Source organism: Amblyomma mixtum, chromosome 6 (genome assembly GCF_055824585.1).
Source record: "Amblyomma mixtum isolate Tamu chromosome 6, ASM5582458v1, whole genome shotgun sequence".
Lineage (NCBI taxonomy): Eukaryota > Metazoa > Arthropoda > Arachnida > Ixodida > Ixodidae > Amblyomma > Amblyomma mixtum.
Window position 1 is genome coordinate 106,596,920 of NC_143017.1, and position 20,167 is coordinate 106,617,086.

Consider the following 20,167-nt stretch of genomic DNA (forward strand, 5'->3'; position numbering starts at 1 on the left):
TTGGGAACATCACCCGAAAACCGCTGCGAACTTAAGCCCGGGCATACAGCCGAACATGAGGTCGAAAATAAAGCCGAATAGTTCTAAAATCTCCTTGAACTTTTTTTCCGAATATACAGAAGGAAAGAAACTTTACAATACCACAACCGTGAGCAAGATTCAAAAGAACGCCGACGCTGAATGAATAACTTCGTTTTTCGATGTTTTCAGCAATTTATGCATTACCTCGGTATTTCGCGCTGCCTGTCCTAATCGGTAGCCTCTCACATTTCTTGTCCTAAAGCACATTCTTCGTCATCCTTTCTGTATGGGCTTCGGAATCCTCAGCAGCAGTAGCGCCAAGCCCTTGCTGGAGGCTAAACTATCGTCGCCGTCATTGGCCTTTCATAAGTTCGTTCTGCGCTTCGAAATAGCGTCGGTGGCGCCTGCCGCCATGCCTGTACATTGGAGTCGGTTGAGTCAAGAAATAGAATGGATCCCCCGTACGGCGACTGCTACATACAGGTGCCAACGGCAGCTAACTGTAGCACTTTCATGTGCGGCTATACAAAGCTTCCGGGAGCTGAAGAAGAATGCGCTTTAGAACACGAAATGTGGGAGTCTACCAATTAGAAGAAGTAGTCCGAAAGTCTGCGGAGATGGACAAGGAAAGGAAGTTGTTCCGTTTTTATCGTCGTTACTTCGAATCCCCCTTTGTACTAAGGCATAGCACTTTTTTTTTACTGCTGGGAGCTATTCGGAAGGACACTTCCAGACAGATTTGCCTTCATAGTTGGCTTTAGGACCCGCCTCAGGTTCGCCGCAGTTTAGGGGCGATGTTCGCCTGAGTTCCCCCCCCCCCCCCCCCACACACACACACACACGAACTTAACAGTGATTAAGTCGGTTAAGCGTGAGCTAGCTCTATGGTGCGTCAAACAGCGAAAGCAGAGAGGGAAGCTAAGTGGTGACCCGAGCCCCAGAAAGAAAAATGGATGAACGCAGTGGCTCGTCAAGCATCGAAATGCCGACGGAAGCCGAGTGCACTATCCAGCTAAAATAAAAACTGCTGATGACGGTGGCTCCTCACAGGCGAAAACTGATAGAAAGACCAGGCGTGCTACCTAACTTTATTAGCAGAAGCGGGCAAAAGCTGGTGCCCACACACCAGCAAAAGGAACAGGCCAGTATCCTAGTTCGGCTGCCGCAATCTATGAGCAGCTTTAGAATCCGCCACGCCCTTCTCACGATGCATTTCATGGTTTCGCACTCTCGACAACGAAATAGGCTGCATATTTTTTTTTTATTCAACTTCAGTGTTTCTTAGGAAAGACGCAGGAGAGCAAAAATACGAACATGGACGCAGTAAGGGAACGGGACGAGTGCTCCATGTTTCTACCTTTGCGCTCCTATGCATTCCCTAAATATGCACCATCAAGCCCAGCTGCAAGTACGTGGAGTATTTCTTCTTAGAATTTTGTAGATTATATCTTTTATTTTTGTAGATTTTATGTTGCTATAAGACCGTAGCAGTAACGGTACTCTCAATGTAGACTGACGGTTGAGAAAGCCGGCCGTGATGCTGAAACGACGTTTTGTTTCTCTCTTACAGGTAATGAGAGAGTAATTAGCTGTCTCGCTCCTCTTAATATCACGAGAGGCTCCTCAGGTCATTCGTAAACCTTCCCATTTCATGTTTTGGGCATCCGGTGGGGTTTGGGGAAATTTACGGCGGCATTTTACGGAACCGATAGGTCTAACTAATAGCGCAGGCAAACGAGAAACATTAAGAAAAGGCTGCTGAGAATGTTTTTCACTTTTTCTGCCTCTTTCCAGCCCCTAGCATCTGTAGCTCATAAAGTTAAAGTATTTAGCAACAGCCAGAACTAGGACTCACTGCGAATGCTCTGTTTCATCTAACCTGTTTCAGACGAAAATTACTACACTGTTTCTTTTAAGACGAATATATCGCTTGGAGCAAAAGACTGCGCGTCACATGAGGGACAAGTGATGGATGCAGTAAGTAGGTCTGGTGGAGTTTTTTTTACGACCATTCAGGAAATTTGACCTTGTTTTAACGGTCTCTCAACCTATCTTTCACTCAAAAAATTTGTCGTTCCTTTATCTCGGAGGTTCTGTTTCTCATTTCAGCGTTTCTAAATTTCTGGAAGGTAGACACGCATGTAAAACACTCTTGACGCTCAACCAGTTATGTCCCAATATTTTTTTTTACTACACCCCCAAGAGGCTCGGTTTGTCCTTTTGCGCTGAAATGAAGAGGCCGCTTATGGTATTCAATGGTCAGTGACTCCTAGTGCTGTGTTTAAACATGATGGATATTCAGATTTGATAAATGGAGGATAAAGGGGGCGTTGTTGTAGCTGAATCTTTTTACAGCTGGTATTTGTGGTTTTCTACGATCTTGCCATTCATTCCAACCACTCACTCAGGGCCTCCCAATTTGGCTTCTTATTATCTCCATAGGTTGGCATGAGGAGGAAGGGCGAAAAATTCGAAATAACATTTGTTTGTGCCCTACTTCTCCAAATGGTTTCTGGCACGAAGCTCTTAAGGAGGCGCCTCTTTATTCTTTTAATTAGGACAATACACCTTGTTAAAGTTAAATGCCTGTTGTCTCAGGAAGAGGTGGTTCACTAATCTTTGGTTTCAAAAATAGACTGAAGCTTTCATCGCGAAATTCACTAGATTGATACTTACAGCGCCTTATTTCGAATGATCATCATGCTCCTCGATTAACTTGTTCGAGCTTATAAAAAGAGTGGAATAGGTTGCGGAAATAAGACTGAAACAGCGAAGCTGTTGTCAACCTAGACCAAACAGCCATAGGTTTTACTTCTGTTTTGTGTCTTGGCTTCAAACAAGGAGTTTGCAGACACGAGTTAATCTTTTATTTACATGCGAGCGGTGCACACTGGCGCTCGCTCATCGGCGCGGTCCAAAGTGATCTCCCCTGGCGGCCGGAGACAGGAATAGACAGGAAGAAAGCGTGGTCTCGTTAAATGTGTACTGATGACTATTTTGAGTTCTTCGTTTTATCGCAGGAACTCGATCTACGCGCTCTGAGAATTCTCAGAAACTTCGAATTGTTATCCTGTTTAATTTTTTCGATTATTTAATTTACACTTAATTTATATATCGGGAAAAACGTCACAGCTTCCCTCCCCTTATTTCTGTTTTTTTTTTAACTCCGCGGAGAGTAGGAGGAGTCGATCAACATGGTTGCATGGAGAAAGATTACACGCCGAGTGCCTTTCCATCAGTCGCTTGGAGGCTTGCCGCTCTGCCGCTGATGGAGTAATACGCGGAGTGATCTTTAAAAATCTGCGAGTGCTAGTCGGATTCTGTTCTGCCAGAGCAGACGGTCGGGCGCAACCCCTCTGGGGCAGCAGACGAGGAAAAAACGTAGTCAGCTTGTTTCGGGCATGTCATTTCGTTGATATGTTCTCTGAGCCGCAAATATGGCGTGGTTTTATCAAACAATTATTTCAATCATGTAAAAAAAAGAGTAATGAAAATACCTTGGGTGTCTTCGCGGGTTACGATATGTTCATTGGCCATTGCAGAGGAAGGAGGTCGAGTCTCGTGCAAGTTGTCCACGCGTTTTTGTTGCGAAAGCAACACTACGCGAGTCACCGCGCCATTTCGCGGAGCTGAGCAAAGGCCATACTGCGCATGCGCGAGGAGCAGTGACGTCACATGGCGCACACCTGGCGCGCCGCCGCCGTCGCTGCGCGGGTGACTCAGAGGTGCCGCCGCCGCGCTCACCAGTTGCGCATGCGCAGTAGCGGCGCATAGCTAGCGTGCCGGGACCGCCGCAGCTGCCGCGCGCTCTCCATCGCCTCTCTCTCTCTCCTCGTTGCTTTCGCAATCCTCCAGGCTTAACCAGAGCTAAACCACTGCCATTTTTTTTTATTTCCACAATCCTAATTTGTGGTTGTGTTGTCTGCAAATGAAATTATTTAGTCACGGACGTGGCAGTCGGGCGTGTGCACTGTGCTCATTGTTTCATTGTGTACAACTGTATCCGTTCGGAAATACTTATGAACAGAAGATTACTGTTTTAACTAATATTTACTGCGTTTGTGCAAAGGGCATCAGCTAGAAAGTTGTAAATCTGGCATACTAAAATTTCATTCACGAAAAAAAAGCAGTTTTCTTATAAAAGTTTTTTTCAGTTTCAAATGAAGAGTGAAATTCATCCCCCCATCCACTTTGCATGGGGATATTCTCGCGAGCGGTGATAGTAACAGCCTCTATGGAGACTTCAACACGCTTTGCTATAAGCCAGTGAAAAGGGCTGATAGGAGCGGAAAGTTGGAAACAAAGGCTCTAGATGTGGCAATTTCGTATTCACACGCTTTCTATAGAGAGAGAGAGAGAAAGTCTCTCAATAAAACAAGTGCGATGAAAATCTGGCCGTCCGCAGTTTCTCTCTGTCCTTCAAACCTTTTGCCTTCATCAAGAAGACGCATGCGTTAAAAAGTTAAGCTTATGCTGTAAATCAGCCAGAGATATAAAAAATTCCAGCCGACTGTACAACTGACAGCCAATAATCCTGCTCCAATTTACCTTCGAGTACTTGCACGAGATGTTTCTTCAATTCTTGCAGGATGATAGATGAACTTTCCCTTCCACAACCTACCTGCTTTGAATAAGATCTCCATTTTCAGGGCACCACTTTGTTCCCTTGACTGTTCGATTCTCTATCTTTGTTTTGCCTTGTTAAAAGTACATTTTTTTTTCTTTCAATGTGCTGTGCATTATGCAGCCCCTGTCTGTCCCTTCGTCGCTGAATTTATGTATTATTCACTTGATTGCTTTCACGGCCAAAGCTTAGGTACAGTTGCGTCAACAAGCGGAAAATAATAATATAATGCTCATTTTATTAGGGGATAATAATTACTCAGTGGCTATATGCTTCAGCTATATAAAGTTGCAACTGTGTTTTAAACGCCGGAATCGCGCTAGTATAAGTCAAAAGCTGTAATTTGAAGGTGTTTTTTATGCTGTGGAACGGCTTCACAACGTTAGGAACAAAATTTTACGTACACATTGCATCAACTGTGCATTACACCTTGGCGCTAAGTGGGTTGCCTCTACGGCGTCTTGATTTGACGCGGAATATTTGGGCTGACTGACGGAGCCCGTCCATGCATTCTTCAATTGTGCTCAATTCGCGTTCATTTTTTTCCCCCGAAGATTCGAGCGACGCTAGGCCCTGAGGTTTACAAGGTTGAAGTGCTAAACTGCAAGTGAGTACGACTCTTGTTTGTATCTATCTTTGGAACAGTTACACAATCAGTTACTTAGAAGCAATCTATGCCTTAATTCTACTATGAGTGTTGTATTGCAGTAGCGGCTCGTTGCACTGCTGTCTAGGGAGTTCACCTAATCACCATGGGCTCATTTGCACAACCGTATCGATTAATATCCTTGGTCAAAAACGATACAGGTTAGTATAACACATATCGCAGCATTCAAACAATCGAGCGAGAGATGCTTGCTCCTTAGAATTGTTGTCAGGTTTCCTTGTTCCCACTTTTAACCCACCCGTCTGCTCCGAACTTACAACTGTGTAGAAATGCGGCGACCTTCGTACGGCGGTCGGAAGGGGCGCACCTCCCGGCAAGTCTATCGCGCTTGTCGGCCTCCCGGGCGAGAGCGAGGCGCTGCTCAAGAGCTCATTTTAAACATTAGGCATGCTAGTATATGCTTCAAGGCATTCTAGCACGTCGTGGGAGTGGCCCCTTCTTGAACAATTTCTTTTGAATATTCACAATCCCCAACTACGGGGTGCCTGGTGGCCTCAAATTGCCTTGGCACAAAACAGCCTAAAGTTCTTGATCTTCTTAATTATCATGGGTTTGTTTTCTGTCTACTCGTAGTAGGACAACTCATTTGTTCTCGGTAACAATGGCTGAAGCTCTCCGTGGTTGTATGCCGCTTCATACAGTTTTCCAAGCGTGTAGTGGTGTAGCGCTGTGCGGAACTGACATTTTAGACTGTCTCATTTCTATTTGGTCTTAAGGTACCCTCTAGTTACTATGATATCTTATGTGACCCAGACTTTGTTTTTGATGAATACGGCACTACTTTCCAGACTCTATTTGAGATCGGCGAACTCGATCCCTTTCTTCGACGTAGATATTTGGAAGTCGTCTTCCTCGGTGTTTTTGTCGTCTCGCGCAACTCAACTCTTTTTAATTCTGCTTCTATGGTGCCTGATGACAGGCCTTATCTGTGCGTGCATTAAGAGCAAGTGTTACTAAATGGCGTTAAATGTATGCTCAGTCTCTTTATGCAAGCAATCGAATAAATAGCTTCGTAGAACGTAGTTAAGGCGAGACTTCAGTGCTATTAAGTTTTTTGCACTAGGGCTATTCCTGCTTAAAGCCGAAAAAAAACAAACGTTTTACTTCCAGCGTCGGTGAGCCCACGGAGTACACGGAGTAGCATTTCTTCGCCGAGAAAAGGTCGAAAAAATCTCATCACGCTACCTGTCATGCAAGTGCCTCGAGCGATGCTTATAAAAGCGGTTACCATTACTGACAGCGTCATCAGTGGCGATGCGACCCACGTGCTTACGCTGTGTTTCCATCATGGGGTGCTATAGAATACGGGGCAGTGAATTGCGACCTCCCTTCCCACTCTTCACTTACTTCTCATCGCGTAGGTCTAATGCTGGCGTAGTGTACTCAGCAGATTCGATATCTCTCTGGCTACTGCAGAGAAAACATCACGGCGAGACTCATCACCGAAAAGCCACTGTCTAAATATCTGACCAAGATGCTGAAAACATGCGAGTACTCCGACGGAAGCTTTTGCATCTTTTATCCGCTGCTGCCGATCGAAAAGGGCTCCGCCACAGGTAAGAAATCTCGAATGCATGTTTTAATGGCTGTATGCTTGCAGAGTGCGTTTTAGTCTGGCTGCTTACTTGACCGTATGGCAGAGTGACTAGCCACATTGCCTGCGTCTTTAGCCATAGGCGTCTTCCTGCGGTGACTGCGGTTCATTTCAGGCATTTCAGGCTATGAACCGTTGGCGCTAGCGAGTCATCTGCGTATAAACCGAGGCTCACTTGTTACTACCTGCTTCCGCAGCGTCGCCGATGGCCGAATAGGACGGGCACGAGTTATCCCACGAGTCCTTTGCTGTGCAGGTATCTGATGCGTTACGGCGTCGCTTTGTTAATGGCCGAGAGCATGGTTTGGGCTTGGTTAAGTATCTTGGGAACCGTCTGAATATTCTATAGGAATGGTGCGAGGCTTCAGCATGGGCAGCTCACGTTCGCCATTCCGAACGACGTCGTGGGATCGAATCGTTTCTCAAAAACACTCACGTTCAGCGAATTGAAACAGAAGCCACCAATTTCTTTTCGTGCAATGGCGCGTCTCTACTTCTCTTGTAGTTCATCGTCAGGCAGTAAACGAAAAAGGGACACCTATTCGTTGTTGCTCTGTAGCCGGAGCAGCAGCCCGTAGGTGAAGGCATCGTTCAGACAGCCGTCGCTTGTCCACAGAACCACAGGTGTTGCGTGCTTCCACACAGCGTCTGATACAATATCAAAACAAGAAAGCAGCACACCGCAAGATTCCGTCGACGACGCTTTCTACGCAGTTAGGCGGTCTCCCACTTCGCCACTTTCCAGAGTTATGGAGAAGTTTCATGACCGTAAAGCGGTATTGAAGGACTCTGCTCCTACATCCACCGATATCCACTTCCCTATGACGGTGTCATTTAATTAAGCCACCAGGATCAGGACCCTGTTGGTTCGGGTCACATGGTTTTAAGTTCACATATGGGCCTAGTGCTGCTCCTATTTTCTGGTACTGTATCTTCTTTCCGCTGGTTCTTACCTTGTCAGCCGTAGACCAACGGGCATGGCGGTCAACGTTGCTGTGTGACCGCGCTTTGTGTAGGAGTAAAGAACTGATCGTAATGTAACTCCCGAGCAGCACATTTCAAGCTTATCAATTGTTGCGAGTATCTGCGGAAAATAGCCTACACGAAAATTAAGGTGAAACTTGAACGTGGAGATAACAGAACAACGGCGGTGTGTTGATTTTGGTAAGGCGGCGGACGCCCGTCATTTTCGCCCTCAAAAATGAGGCACTAAATGAGATATGCGCTTTCTTTGGTGGCATTGTATAAACACCATGTCAGTCAAATGCAGAATCAACTGCTTTCTTGTAAACAATGTAAAATTAATTCACTATCCGGGAGACAAATATAGAAAAATAATACAGGAAACTATCCCCGAAGAAAACAGTTACACCCCGCAAGAAGCAGGCATGAAACAAATAAAATACCGGACACCGTTGGTTCATAACCATTAGTAGGGTGTAGAAAAGATTATGGCCGGAAAATACGTCCCCGGAAATTCCCATGAGGAAGCGCTCACTAGGAAGAAAAAGTGCCGAAGTAAAAAATTGCCGACATAGTTAATTATTCGGGAACGCACTGGCCAGAAAATTGTCCTCTTTATTAGACTCTTCCTTGACTTTAAGAATAGATGCAAACATGAAATATTTTGCAGTACCAGATCGCACTGCGATCACGCAGTGCAGAGCAGTGCAGGACATGCCAAGAAAAGTGACAGCACGAAGCCCTTCCTCCGGTGACTTCGCTGAAACGGCGGACCATCCAGAGACGCACTTCCCCTCGGCCACTCATTGTCCACCGACACCACTTTTTTTTATAGACGCGACGCGGTGCCTGGGTGGTGGTGGTGTGAATGTACTGGCGGGGTAGACTTACAGCGGCGCAATTGCTCCGCCTGAGTGATTGATTTAAATGATTAATGCTCTACGCTGTTTCAGAAGGCCAGCGTCCTCTAAAAATTTCAAGAGTGATTGTGACACTGATTGCCGCTCAGTTCGGGAGCCCTCAGGGTACAGGATAACAGCCATTACGTTTGGGACAGCACCAGTGGGGGTTTGAATGCCCGGAATTTGTTCGTTGTTTAGTCACTTCCGTGTCGAAGGATGGAATCGCTGTAGAGTAAGGGTTGCATGATTGTTGGTCGTGTGCCCTCCATCAAAAGTGGCCGAGCGGACGCACGAGTCCACATCGCAGGGGGATAAGTGGAAGGCGTTCGCCGGAAAGTTACCATGCTTTAGCTCTGTTTACCCGCCCGTAGGTACCGGAAACGTATCATGTATGAAAGCAGTCTAGTATTTCCCTGGCAGCTTCTGGTATTAGGCTCTTGGAAACGGTCCCCGATTGAAGCCCCTGTGCAGTGAACACGTTTAGCACCGCCAGCGGGGGAAACTATCCAGTTTATAGCGCACTGCATACAGGTATTGCACGCAACGTAAGGTAAGGCGAGCACCAGGCCAGCGGAAAGCTTGTACCCGTTAGAAAGCCGGTGGACACAGGGCAGCACTGGCTATCGAGCCCCCTACCTTTCGCATGCGAGGCGGATAATCAAATCACAGGTGGTTACGGGGCGTTTGGTGGCACCCGTTTGAGAACATAGTTGTCTACTTCGAAAATGGGGGCGTTTCTTAGGTGGAAACTTTATCCGGGGGCACCCCTGAGTCATATGCAGAGATATAAATATTTGCTAATATCTGCTGCGCAAAAACCATAACGCCGTTCCGAAATCTCATGTTTCCACGAATCTTTGTACTGTTTGTCCTTGCTCAAGCCTCAAGCACTCGGCTTTATCATTTTGTTGGTGAAGCGAGATGCGACCAGACTTATCTGGAATGATCCTAGCCAGGCGCAACTGCTTCCGCATTGTTCCATATTGTTGTAGTAGCTTTGGCGCCTTATCTCGATGGTTGGGACATATTCAGAGAAGAACAGACCAACAGCTGCAGGCCAAGGAAGGCACACAGAAGAAAAGAAGGGCGGAAAAAGTTTGTCAGCTTTAAACTAAGTGTGGCGGTGTGCTGCAGCCTTTCTGTTCGACAACCGCCGAGCACGCTTGTTACTGTTGCCGCCACCGAAGCCTCTTGGTTGTCTTCCAGACTGCCGGGCAGCCGTCACCACTACGTGACATCTGGCACGCAACCGTGGAGATACTGCGCCAGAGCAACTACTACACTCTGGAACAATGTGGAAGCAGTTGCACGTGGCTGCGATCATGCGAGATTAGTCTGGCCGCATCTCGCGTCACAAAGTGATAAACCCGAGGGCAGGCGGCTTCGAGTGTGAACAAACACTACAAAGATTGGTGGCCATATATGAAGTCAAAATTCATAATGCAAGCCAAGGCAAAGAGAAGGAGGCACCAGACGAGCGCCGACTGGAAAATTAAGAGTTTATTTGAGCAATAATCATGCATGTCCAGCCACACCCGTAAACAGGCAAATGAAGTTAATTACGCTCACAAAGGAAGAAATAGTTACTTATCACTGTAAGAACTACGAAAACAAAGAGTACTGAGGCATCGTAACTGCAGTAAAGATGGCACGGTACGGGAAAGATGGAACGAAAGATAGAACCAAATAAAACAAATCAAATAACTTTATGCAACAATTTCAATGTTTTTCTCTAGTCCCTGAATAAATAGCCGGACTTTTCGGAATGTGTGTGCGTTTGACCTTGAGCCGGCGGAGCGAAGGTGCGGCAGGTGACGTCATACCACGTGACTCGCTATGGAGTGGTAACGCAGCAGCGCCCGCTCGGAGGCTAGCTGCTGCTGTACCACTTGACTAGCTGAGGGTATAACAGCTGCTTCGCTGGCGCTCGGTCGCTAAGTCTCGCCATGGATGAGGCGCGCGCCGCACCGACTCCGGCGTCAAACCATGCTTACCCATACTTAGCAGAGCTTTCGCTCGTATCATTAGGTTTAATAAGCGCCATACCTCTGCTACTTTTATTTTTAATATTTACAGCAGATACTATGTTTCAACTTTTGTGTTTCGTAGTTTTTCCAGTGATATCAACTTTCAGCATCTTCAGACTAAATCACAAGTCATTGCGATTGCCTGCTCACTGGTGCTGCTTGGCAAGCGCGGTTGTTTCCGCGAGCATGTTTACCGAATATAACCTTCAGTTGTCAGTGACCTCTCGTCCCAAGTTTCGGCGGCACGCCTCTCGACTAGCCCTAGTTTGTTCTGAGAAGGACTTGTTACCTTGAACCATATAATGTGTGTGAAGGAATCACCAAACTCTTGATGGTGTCGGGCATGTTTTCGGCATTACAAAAGGCGGGTCTACTGATTCTCCAAACCTATATGTAATCTCCCCCGTCCCACTAGTGCTTCCGATTTTATTTGAAAGCTGTTCGCGAAAAGGCAAACGGAGAGTCGTATCTCTTGCAGAAATCGAGGAGGAGAATCTCTGCGAAACTCTGCTGAAGAAGCAAGAAAGCGCATACAAAGGTGCCAACAAGTGCGTCAAGGAAGACGACCTGTTCTGGTTCAAGTGCGCGTCCGGCTACCGCGAAGTGAACCAGAAGACTCTTGGTCGCCTGCGCCGGTCCGTATGCGAGCGTGAGTGGCTTCTTCGCTCCTTCTGCAGCTGGAAGAGAAAACTGTAGCCGTTGAGGTTCAGTCAATTAGCTGCCTGTTACAAATCCTGCCGAGGCAGGAATTAAAGATCATAGAAAGCAACAGTCGGGTGTTAGTTGGAAAGTGAAAACACAACTCGTATCAAGGGAGAAAGCTACCCGCAAGCTGCCTACGTAGCCAGTAGTTTTCATGCTGCATATATTCTGTATAAGTCATTGTTGTGCTCGCATCTAAATTACTGTCACTTGGTATGGGGAAATACATCTTTCACAAACGTCCGAAAATTACTCACCCAACAAAAAAGAATTCTTCGAATAGTATATAATGTAGCATATGACCACCCATCCAAACCACCCTTTGAGAAAGGGAACATAATGCCAATTAATGATTTATATGCATACTGCTTGCTCTTAAATACAAAACCGAAAATAAAAACAATACTCCTTTCATTGCCACACTGGCTTCATTATGCAAAAAACAGGCATCGTACAAAACAAGAAACAACGAAATATGCCACATGTATTCATACAGAACAGGTTATGGCAAACAGATGCTTAGGTATAGTCTATCGCACTATCTCAACCTCTGTCATAGCCACAACATGACTGTTGAGCACTCGAAAAAAAAAAGAGTTGCAAAACTTTGTTTCAAGTATATGTAACCCGGTGTAACTTTGAAGTGTAATTTCTATAATTTTGTATAATTTTTTTGTGGTTGTGATTTTGTAACTTCTGAGTTGTAATTCCTGTAATTGTGTTTAAATTTATGATTCCAATTTTGCAATTTGTAATTTTTATGTAATTTTGCCTTTACGTTTGATTTTTACGCGTTACAAAGTGTTAAAGTTGTGTCAAAAAATAGGTTCTGTTCATGCTTCCTTTTTTCTTTAGTATTACTGCTAGGTTTTTCTTTTTTTTTAAGCTTTGCTGGTATGCCGTTATGCTGTCTGCATATTTTTCCTGTACAACTTATATCTATTTTTGGGGAGGCGAGAGCTCGTCAAGCTACACCCCTAGCTTTTCTCTCTGCCTCCCTCATCCTTGTGATGAAAAATAAAGGCATTATTATTATTATATGGTGTCGCAGCTTAAGGTAACCAAGCGTTTAAAATATACGCAGTCTCCCAGCGCCATGAAACTAACTGAGGGCTGTTGAGAGTCGCGTGGTCTAGTCTGCGGTATTTTTTTGTTCTCCGGAGTCAATTAGGTACAAAAAAATTAACTAGCAGTTTATTTTAAATATTGGCCTGAGGAACAAAGTGTATATTAACAAGTTGTTGATCGTCGTGAAAAATAGCTGGCTGAAATATCTCCACCAAGGTAACATTTAAGAACCTTTATTTGGTGGCTTTAAAAGAAATCTACTATGGGACAACTGCTGGCGGATATCTTTCGCCCTGTGCGCACGAAAAGCGCTGTCGTGGAGAGCACTCCAGAAAAACGCAGATGTTGTTCTCTGACACGCGTCTTGAGAAGTTGAAGCAACACCGCTGCCACGCGGAACATTTCGCACTTTGCGAGCTTCTTATAAGGCCGGTAATAAAGAGCCACTTTTAGTAAATGGCACCTTCGTGCAAATATTTCAGCTAGCTGCTTTTAAAGACCATCCATAACTTGAGAATGGACGCTTTAATTCCTGAAACCAATATTCAAAAACATAGCGAATAAATATTTAGTAAATAATTAACTCTGGAGAAAAAAAATGTGCTGCACACTAGGCCACGTGACTGTCAACAAAGCCCAGTGGTGTTCAGTGGGCTTGAACCTTCCGTTTCTTTTTTAAAGCTTGATGGTGTCTAACTACGAAACCTGGTACACACCAAGAATACCACATCAAAAAGATAGATAACTTGAAAAATCATATTTAACGTATAAAAAACAGTTCTAGTTATCGGTGCATCACAAAAAGTAATGATGCAGCACAGCAACAGGTAACGGAAAGGACCCAATCATTCAAAATATGGTTAGGCATACGCAGAGAAAAAAACACGCTTCAGCTGATGTTGAAATGGGCTCAAGAGATAATATTTAATTGCGTGAAGTCACCCCTCCCTTATTTTCATCGCAGTAAATGAGAATTGCACTTTTACAAGCTTCCAGTGAGATGAAAAAATTTATTCGCTGTGAGCCTATTTTTCTACAAGGTCTGTTTTCTTCTCATCCCCTGCTTATACCGAGCAGTATCAGTTGTAAGCAGGTTACCTGAGCATTCCATCTCATGTGGCCGCATAGTGGCTCAGTGGTTATGGCGCTATGCTGACCCGAAAGACGCGGCTTCGATACCAGCCGCGGCGGTCGAACTTTGAGGGAGGGGAGACTCTAGACGCCCGTGTACTGTGCGATATCAGCGCGCGTTAAAGAACCCCAGGTGATCGAAATTTTTGGAGTGCTTCACTACGGTGTCCCTCATAGCCTGAGTCGCTTTGGGTCGTTAGACCACCATAAACCATAAACCATTTTATCTCACTTAGTCTGTGAAAGGTGCGCATGTGCTGTGCCAGTCAGGAACGATACTTAGGGATCGAAAGATTTTCGGAATACGGCAATGAATTTCTGGGGTAAATACGTGCCGCAGCAAAACGACATGGATGATCGCGAAAGCCTTCCCTCGTTAGCGAAAACATGCCTAGTGCATCACCAGTGAATTCCGACAAGCAGTCGAAAACCACATTCCATGCATTCATTACGCATATTTATGTTCACTGTTATCAAGGAGTTGCCTGTGAAACGAAAAGAACTTTGCCACTAGAAATACTTGAGCTTTAATACACAAACATAGGTGACAACAACTGAAAATCCTTAATTTTACGATGCCATTCATTGGGACATTGTTTTTTATGCGCAGCCAAACTATCCTGCCCCCCAGAACAAGAGCTGCAGTGCCACAAAGATGGACATATATGCGTCTACAAAAACGACAAAGCAGAGTGCAAGTGTCCCAAAGGCACGATTGAAGGCAACGGGGAATGTACTGGTGAGTGAAAGAACTGTGAATATGTTCAGTTTTTCACTCTTTCGTGACCCAAACCATGTTTGAACCCTCTTTGTGCAAGCCTTCTTTTTTTTAATGGGCATTAAGCGACTCCACACCTCACAATGACGTTGGTCTGTGAAGTAATTTTCAAAGAAAATCTAAATTTTAAGAGCATGAACAGATACAGCTCTGAAGGAAGAATGTTAAAATTAAAAAATGCCCGTTTTTAAACATTGTTAATACGCTGCTAAGTGTGCACTATTTGCCGATGTTCAGGTCGTACGAAATGTAATCCTACGGAGGTTCAAGAATGCCAAGGCAAGGGACGCGAATGTGTCTACAGAGAACGCACAGCGCAATGCTTGTGCCCTATAGGCACGGTGGAAGTCGGTGACCGTTGTACTGGTGAGTGCACTTCACGAATCGACTCACAGTTCTCAGTTTCAGTTGACAAATCCTTGCACATTGGAGGAGCCCGCTATGCTCGTGTTGGGAAAGGAATTTGTTATAGCTCGAGCATTACGAGAGAAGCGCTGATATCATTAGTGGTGTATGTGGCTACAATCAGTGCGAATGTCTCAAGGCTTTTCGACATGACTGCGCCACCTGAAAGGTGTGCGTTTCGATATGAACGATAATTAAGTGCAGCTTAACTTGGCGCTTTGCTTTCTTAGAAAAAATCTCCTGCTGACTGTGAGATGTTTCCAGCATTAAACGGGAGGAAAGCAGTTTTCAGACCGAACTTGCTTATTTGTGTGCAGCAAGAGAGAAAAAAACACACACAAAGTCATCCGAACGCACTAGTGGACTAATACGAGTACTCTGCTTGCAGGAAAGAACAAAACAGTCTTTTTCACTAAAACGCCACACTAAATTGCTGCGTCCCAACTTTAATTTTACGAGATTTCCTTGAAGTTTTGTTGAAAAGCGGTGGAGTCAGAAAACCTGAATTTATTGGTGCAAAAGCACTACTGCGTTGGGTAAACCACCAGAAAGATCTTCCGGTGTTTTTGTGTTTGAGATGTTAGTGGGTTTGTGAAGTAAATAAGTAAATGAAAATAGACGAAATATCTGCGACTGAGATTTGAATTCGCTGTGGCGCAAACAGATCAGTGTCGCCGGCCACTGCGCGAGAGCAGCGCATGCAGCACGGCACTAAAGCAATACGCATTGACGTTGACAACATTGCTATAGACACTCCGCACGGGAGCGTAGGCCGCTGGCGTACAATGGTCAGTTGCAATTTACGGTGAAAAAGTTTAAAACGCGTGTAGCTGGCTCCCTGGGTCAGTGGACACCTCAATTGCGCTTTCAGGTAACGTGGCGGTGGAGTCCACCTGCAGCAAACTATGCTTTCACACAATATTTCGTGCTTGGCAATGATAATCGTCAAGCCATTTTTCTCTGCAGTACCTCCAAAAGCATGTGCACAGGAAAATAGCGAAGAATGTGAGAAGAAAGGGAAAGAATGTTTTGTTGAAAACGGCACGGTGGTTTGCAAACAGAAAGAAGTGTCAGCCACAACAACTGCAGCTTCAACTGGTATGTAAGCAAAGCTAAATGTTGTTATTAGGCTTTGAAAATAAAAGCCATTGCAACAGTTCGGTTGCCTGGGCTGTTCACTGTGAGTAGTGATATCCTGAAAACCTAACCCAGGAAGTTGATCTCGTCGTACCTTCAGGTACTTCCGAGCTGATTGCTCGCAGCGCTGAAGGTGTTCCGAAATCCAGAGATACAGAATAATAATTACGATCAACTAATGATTAATTGATAATTAACCAAGACCATCAACAGGACTAGGCAGAACCTAGAAACTTAGAAAGGTTTAGAAACCTACACAGCTGAGCTCTCTGGCTGCTCATGCCTGCGGAATAATATTTGCATGCTAAATATTACTCTGCACAGCCATAGCAGCACATAGGAAAGATTTGAAGATTTGTAAATTTTTCTCCCTCAAGAGAAATTCTGCCAAGTCATGGACTCTAATCTATTAGCACCACCACTCTAGCCAGCCCATAAAATAGCTAATTCTGATAGCTGTTGATTGACCCAGTGACGCTTAACAGATCAACGAAAAAGGAAGATTTGTGTTATCCGGCTTTGTTCACCAGAAAATCCTCACGTGCAGTACAGTTCAAAAAAAGGGCATAATTCCTGTTGCCACAAGCGCTAGCACAGCAAAGAAAAGAAACAGTCAAAGTTCATCTTAGGCCTAATCACAACACTTTCACTGTGAATACCAATATTAAACCACGGCTTGACTGCTGCAACTCGAGGAAGTGGTAGCTTTATGCATACTATATTTTTTTTCTGCTGCATAGCTTCATCGAATTGCACAAAGGAAAAGATGCAAGAATGCGGGCTGAGAGATGAAGAGTGTATTGTTGAAAAAAACGAGGCTGTTTGCCAAAAGAAAGAGGACTCAGGTACTGCAACGAAAGCATCGCCTGGTGCTGAATTCATTACGGCAACAAAGGCTTCACCGGGTGCGTACGAAAACTTAGGTGTGGTTAATGTGGTTCAATAAAAAGCCTTTACAGTCGTGGGAATGCCTAGGCGGTTAAAACTGGCTTCTTAAAGGTAAAAAGCTGGACACATAAAACTGGTTTTGCAGCAATGGTAAACGAACAGTCGACAACATTTCTGAAAAAGAAAGCATGACGTTTCAGGCCCTTCATCACATAGAGATCGCCTAAAACTACTTTTACAGTGCACTCCGGCATATCTTAATTCCTTGTTTAAGTAATAGAATAGCCTTTACCTCTAGAGAATCATATTGCCAACGTTTATATCATGGTGAATCGAATGCACAAATTAAACCCAGAAAACACCTCTTTGGAGCGGCTGCGAGGAACTTTTTATGGGCGTATGAGCAGTGTCACGTCTAAACATCTTAGAAGAGATCGCGGTTCTCTTTTCTAAGGGAGAATGAACGAGGAACTGTAACACCAAGCGATAACATTCTAAGTATTCTAAATATTTAAGTGAGGGGAATTTCTGGCGATGCGAAACCAGTGAAACACTAATTGTGTATACCTTGTGTATCCTTTTTCCTTAACCTTCTGTTATTACTTTTCACTCCATTAAAGTGTACAGGGGGAGCTACTGCCGACAGGCCCACCGTAAGTCGACACTATAACTGAAACTTGTGGTATGTGTAAGTGTGTCTGAAGGCGGCGGATAAGTACCGTTGACGCTGTTCGTTACTTTGGAAGGCAATGGGAGGGTACTGAACTCTTTCTCAGGTCGCAAAGTGCCTTCACGGTACCGCGGCCAGCACTTCTGTCATTGCCCGCGAATTTTTTTTTGTCAAATAAGTGCTTGTCATTTAGACTATTGCTGCAGTTAATTCCTGCTAAGTTGCTGCCAAACCGCAATTAAAAATATGGCCTTCGAAGAACTTCAAGCGTTTTCTTGTTTCCTGTTGTTACTTACTCGGCGCTGTTTGAAAACACGACTCACAAACCAGGCGACTTCGTTCGCCTGTATTTCTCATATGCTTCTCGGCGTTCTTGTGTTTTCGTAATCAAGTATCTAACATATTTGTTTTCATTGAGTGCGTTGATATAGGCCGCTTGATGTCTTGAAGATAATTCGAGATTTATGAACAGCGAAAACCTATTGCTCACATTAAATAACAAAAGAGGTCTAGTAGTGGAGAAATCAATACTTTGTTAACGATCTTTATTATTTCGGCACTGACTTCGATTCACTGCTTCACTCTACCCGATTGGTTATGCTTTAGGACAGCGACTTAATCCCGATTCATATTTCAAGATCTGTGTTCGCGTTTTGGAAGTCAACATTTTTTGCACTAATACTTTGCCAGTGGCTGCAAAATAAAGTGTAAATTTTGCCCCTCTTTGCAGATCCTCAGGGCTCCAGGTCAAGCACCATCTCTGTCAGCGCCGTTGCTTTATTGAGCATGTTAATTTTTGCTCTCCTAGCTTAGCGGTAAGCACTCTTCTCCTCGACTGCGGAAAATAGCAGCCGTTACGCCAATGGCTTCAGTTTAGCAATTAGATGGGAGTGGTTCTTCAGGTTTCGGAACCCGGTGTCAAACGGCAGCGATGGCTCTAAACTAAGTTGGACGTACGAATGCTGCGTGCTTATTCAAGATCAGGAGTAACCATATTATCAATCAGCTGCCAGCGGTGTCGCATCGTGCGCTTTATTTCCAGCTGCATAAATGTATCCGTGGTTCACTTTGTCACGCTCTTCATAGAGTTCACAGTTTACAACATTGTCTCTTTCAGCATTTGCGCTACATTTTTATCCTGCCATCTGGCAAAAGTTCGAATGGACCTTATCTACAAAAGCCGGAGTCTTTTCGTTGTTCCCGAAAGAGGCTCTAATCATAAAAGGTGATATGGTAGTGAAAGACGTACTGCTCTTAGGGTTCGTAAACGTAGTTTGCCCCGTTGTGCTCTTCTGTAATTGGGAACTGCTGGTATTCGCCATCCGGCTTGTCGAGATGTGAGCGTTTGCGACGCTGCATTCGCGGCGTTACATAAACGCGTCTATTCCACGCGTCCACCTTTGAAATGATATGAGCTCCGCTACTAGCACAATCGCGCGGCCTCATTTTAAACAGAGCGATCGCAGCGATTTCTCTTTGCAATGGCGAGGGCGGGTGCTGCAGTATTAGATGTAATGGCGCTTGCTTGCTAAGAGAATAAGGATCGGCTGCCTGAATTGGCAACTGTTTCTTCAACTTCCAAGCAGCAGCTGGTGCAAGAGACACAGGCACACAGTGTGCATGTCTGTTTACCTCAAACTGCATAAGCCCGAAGGAGTATTTTGGAAGATAGAGTGAAGCTATGCACGACATGTATACGTCAGTGAATGGGGTCAAATATGCCCATGCCTGAGGTCCCGCACACATCATGTATTGACTTCCTTACTGCGCTACCCTGGTTAGGGAGCAACGAAGTACAGAAAAAAAACCGCACACAGCGTCACTTCTTGTTTCGCAACCAGAGTAGCGCAGAAAGTCAAGCACAGAAAACCAACTGGGCCCACTAACAGCTTTACTGATATTATGCCATGCAATTCCAAAGCTAGAAACGTGCGCCTCCGAAACAGACGCGCAAGCATCTTTCAACCGGTCAGCCTTTCTTTAGTTGAGAGCAAGTGCGCGTATCTGTAAGCCTCTCCATGTCATCTTAATTATTAGGAAGGTTTTATGGCATTCACAGATACGGATACCGGCCAGTGTTTGCCTTGCTTTTCTGGAGGACGAGGAGCGTTCATTTATAATGGCTTCCAAACAAAAAGCGAAAAAGAGACACCGCCTAATGATTTATAAGTGGTTCGACACACTACAGCACCTTTCAGTTCAAGGAGAGGAAGAAATGGCAGTTTAGACAAACGGTGATCTTAAGACCGCGAAGTTTCGGAAAAACATGTAATGCGTTGCAACGCACGCTAATCGTCGTCAGCACTTTGCTAAACCGTTTGTTTTATCGCGAATGAGCTTAAAGGTCAGTCAATAAAGTTGCTCTGTATTCTGTGCTACGTGTATGTGAACATTTCATGGTGTTTTATAAGCTGCCCTCAATTGTGTTAATTTTTTCCTCTTACAACGCATCCTGTTCTCTCTTCCATGTTTTCAAGGCAAACATTCAAGCGGAGACCGAATCCATTCTGCCAGTAGTCGATGTACAACTGCCTTCTCTGCTGGTGTTACGGACAGATAAAATTTCAAGTTGACTGTTACAACTTTGCTC

The 20,167-nt window shown here is 44.9% G+C and overlaps 1 protein-coding gene across 1 annotated transcript; it reads left to right on the forward strand.

The window, feature by feature from the left end:
- Nucleotides 1-1,904: 1,904 nt before the first annotated feature.
- On the forward strand, nucleotides 1,905-20,167 carry LOC149339938 (glycoprotein antigen BM86-like). Its single transcript, XM_089550609.1, has 10 exons — nucleotides 1,905-1,998; nucleotides 5,200-5,252; nucleotides 6,729-6,868; nucleotides 11,277-11,447; nucleotides 14,310-14,438; nucleotides 14,715-14,843; nucleotides 15,849-15,980; nucleotides 16,760-16,924; nucleotides 18,308-18,392; nucleotides 20,055-20,167. The coding sequence occupies exons 1-9, from the start codon at nucleotides 1,990-1,992 to the stop codon at nucleotides 18,388-18,390; spliced, it is 1,011 nt and encodes a 336-aa protein (XP_089406735.1). The 5' UTR covers nucleotides 1,905-1,989; the 3' UTR covers nucleotides 18,391-18,392; nucleotides 20,055-20,167.

Excerpts from the sequence above, each read along its gene's own strand:
- LOC149339938 (XM_089550609.1), top strand. Across the intron at positions 11,448-14,309 it reads GCGCCGGTCCGTATGCGAGC|CCAAACTATCCTGCCCCCCA; the intron begins GTGAGTGGCTTC and ends TTTTATGCGCAG. Across the intron at positions 15,981-16,759 it reads AACAACTGCAGCTTCAACTG|CTTCATCGAATTGCACAAAG; the intron begins GTATGTAAGCAA and ends TCTGCTGCATAG.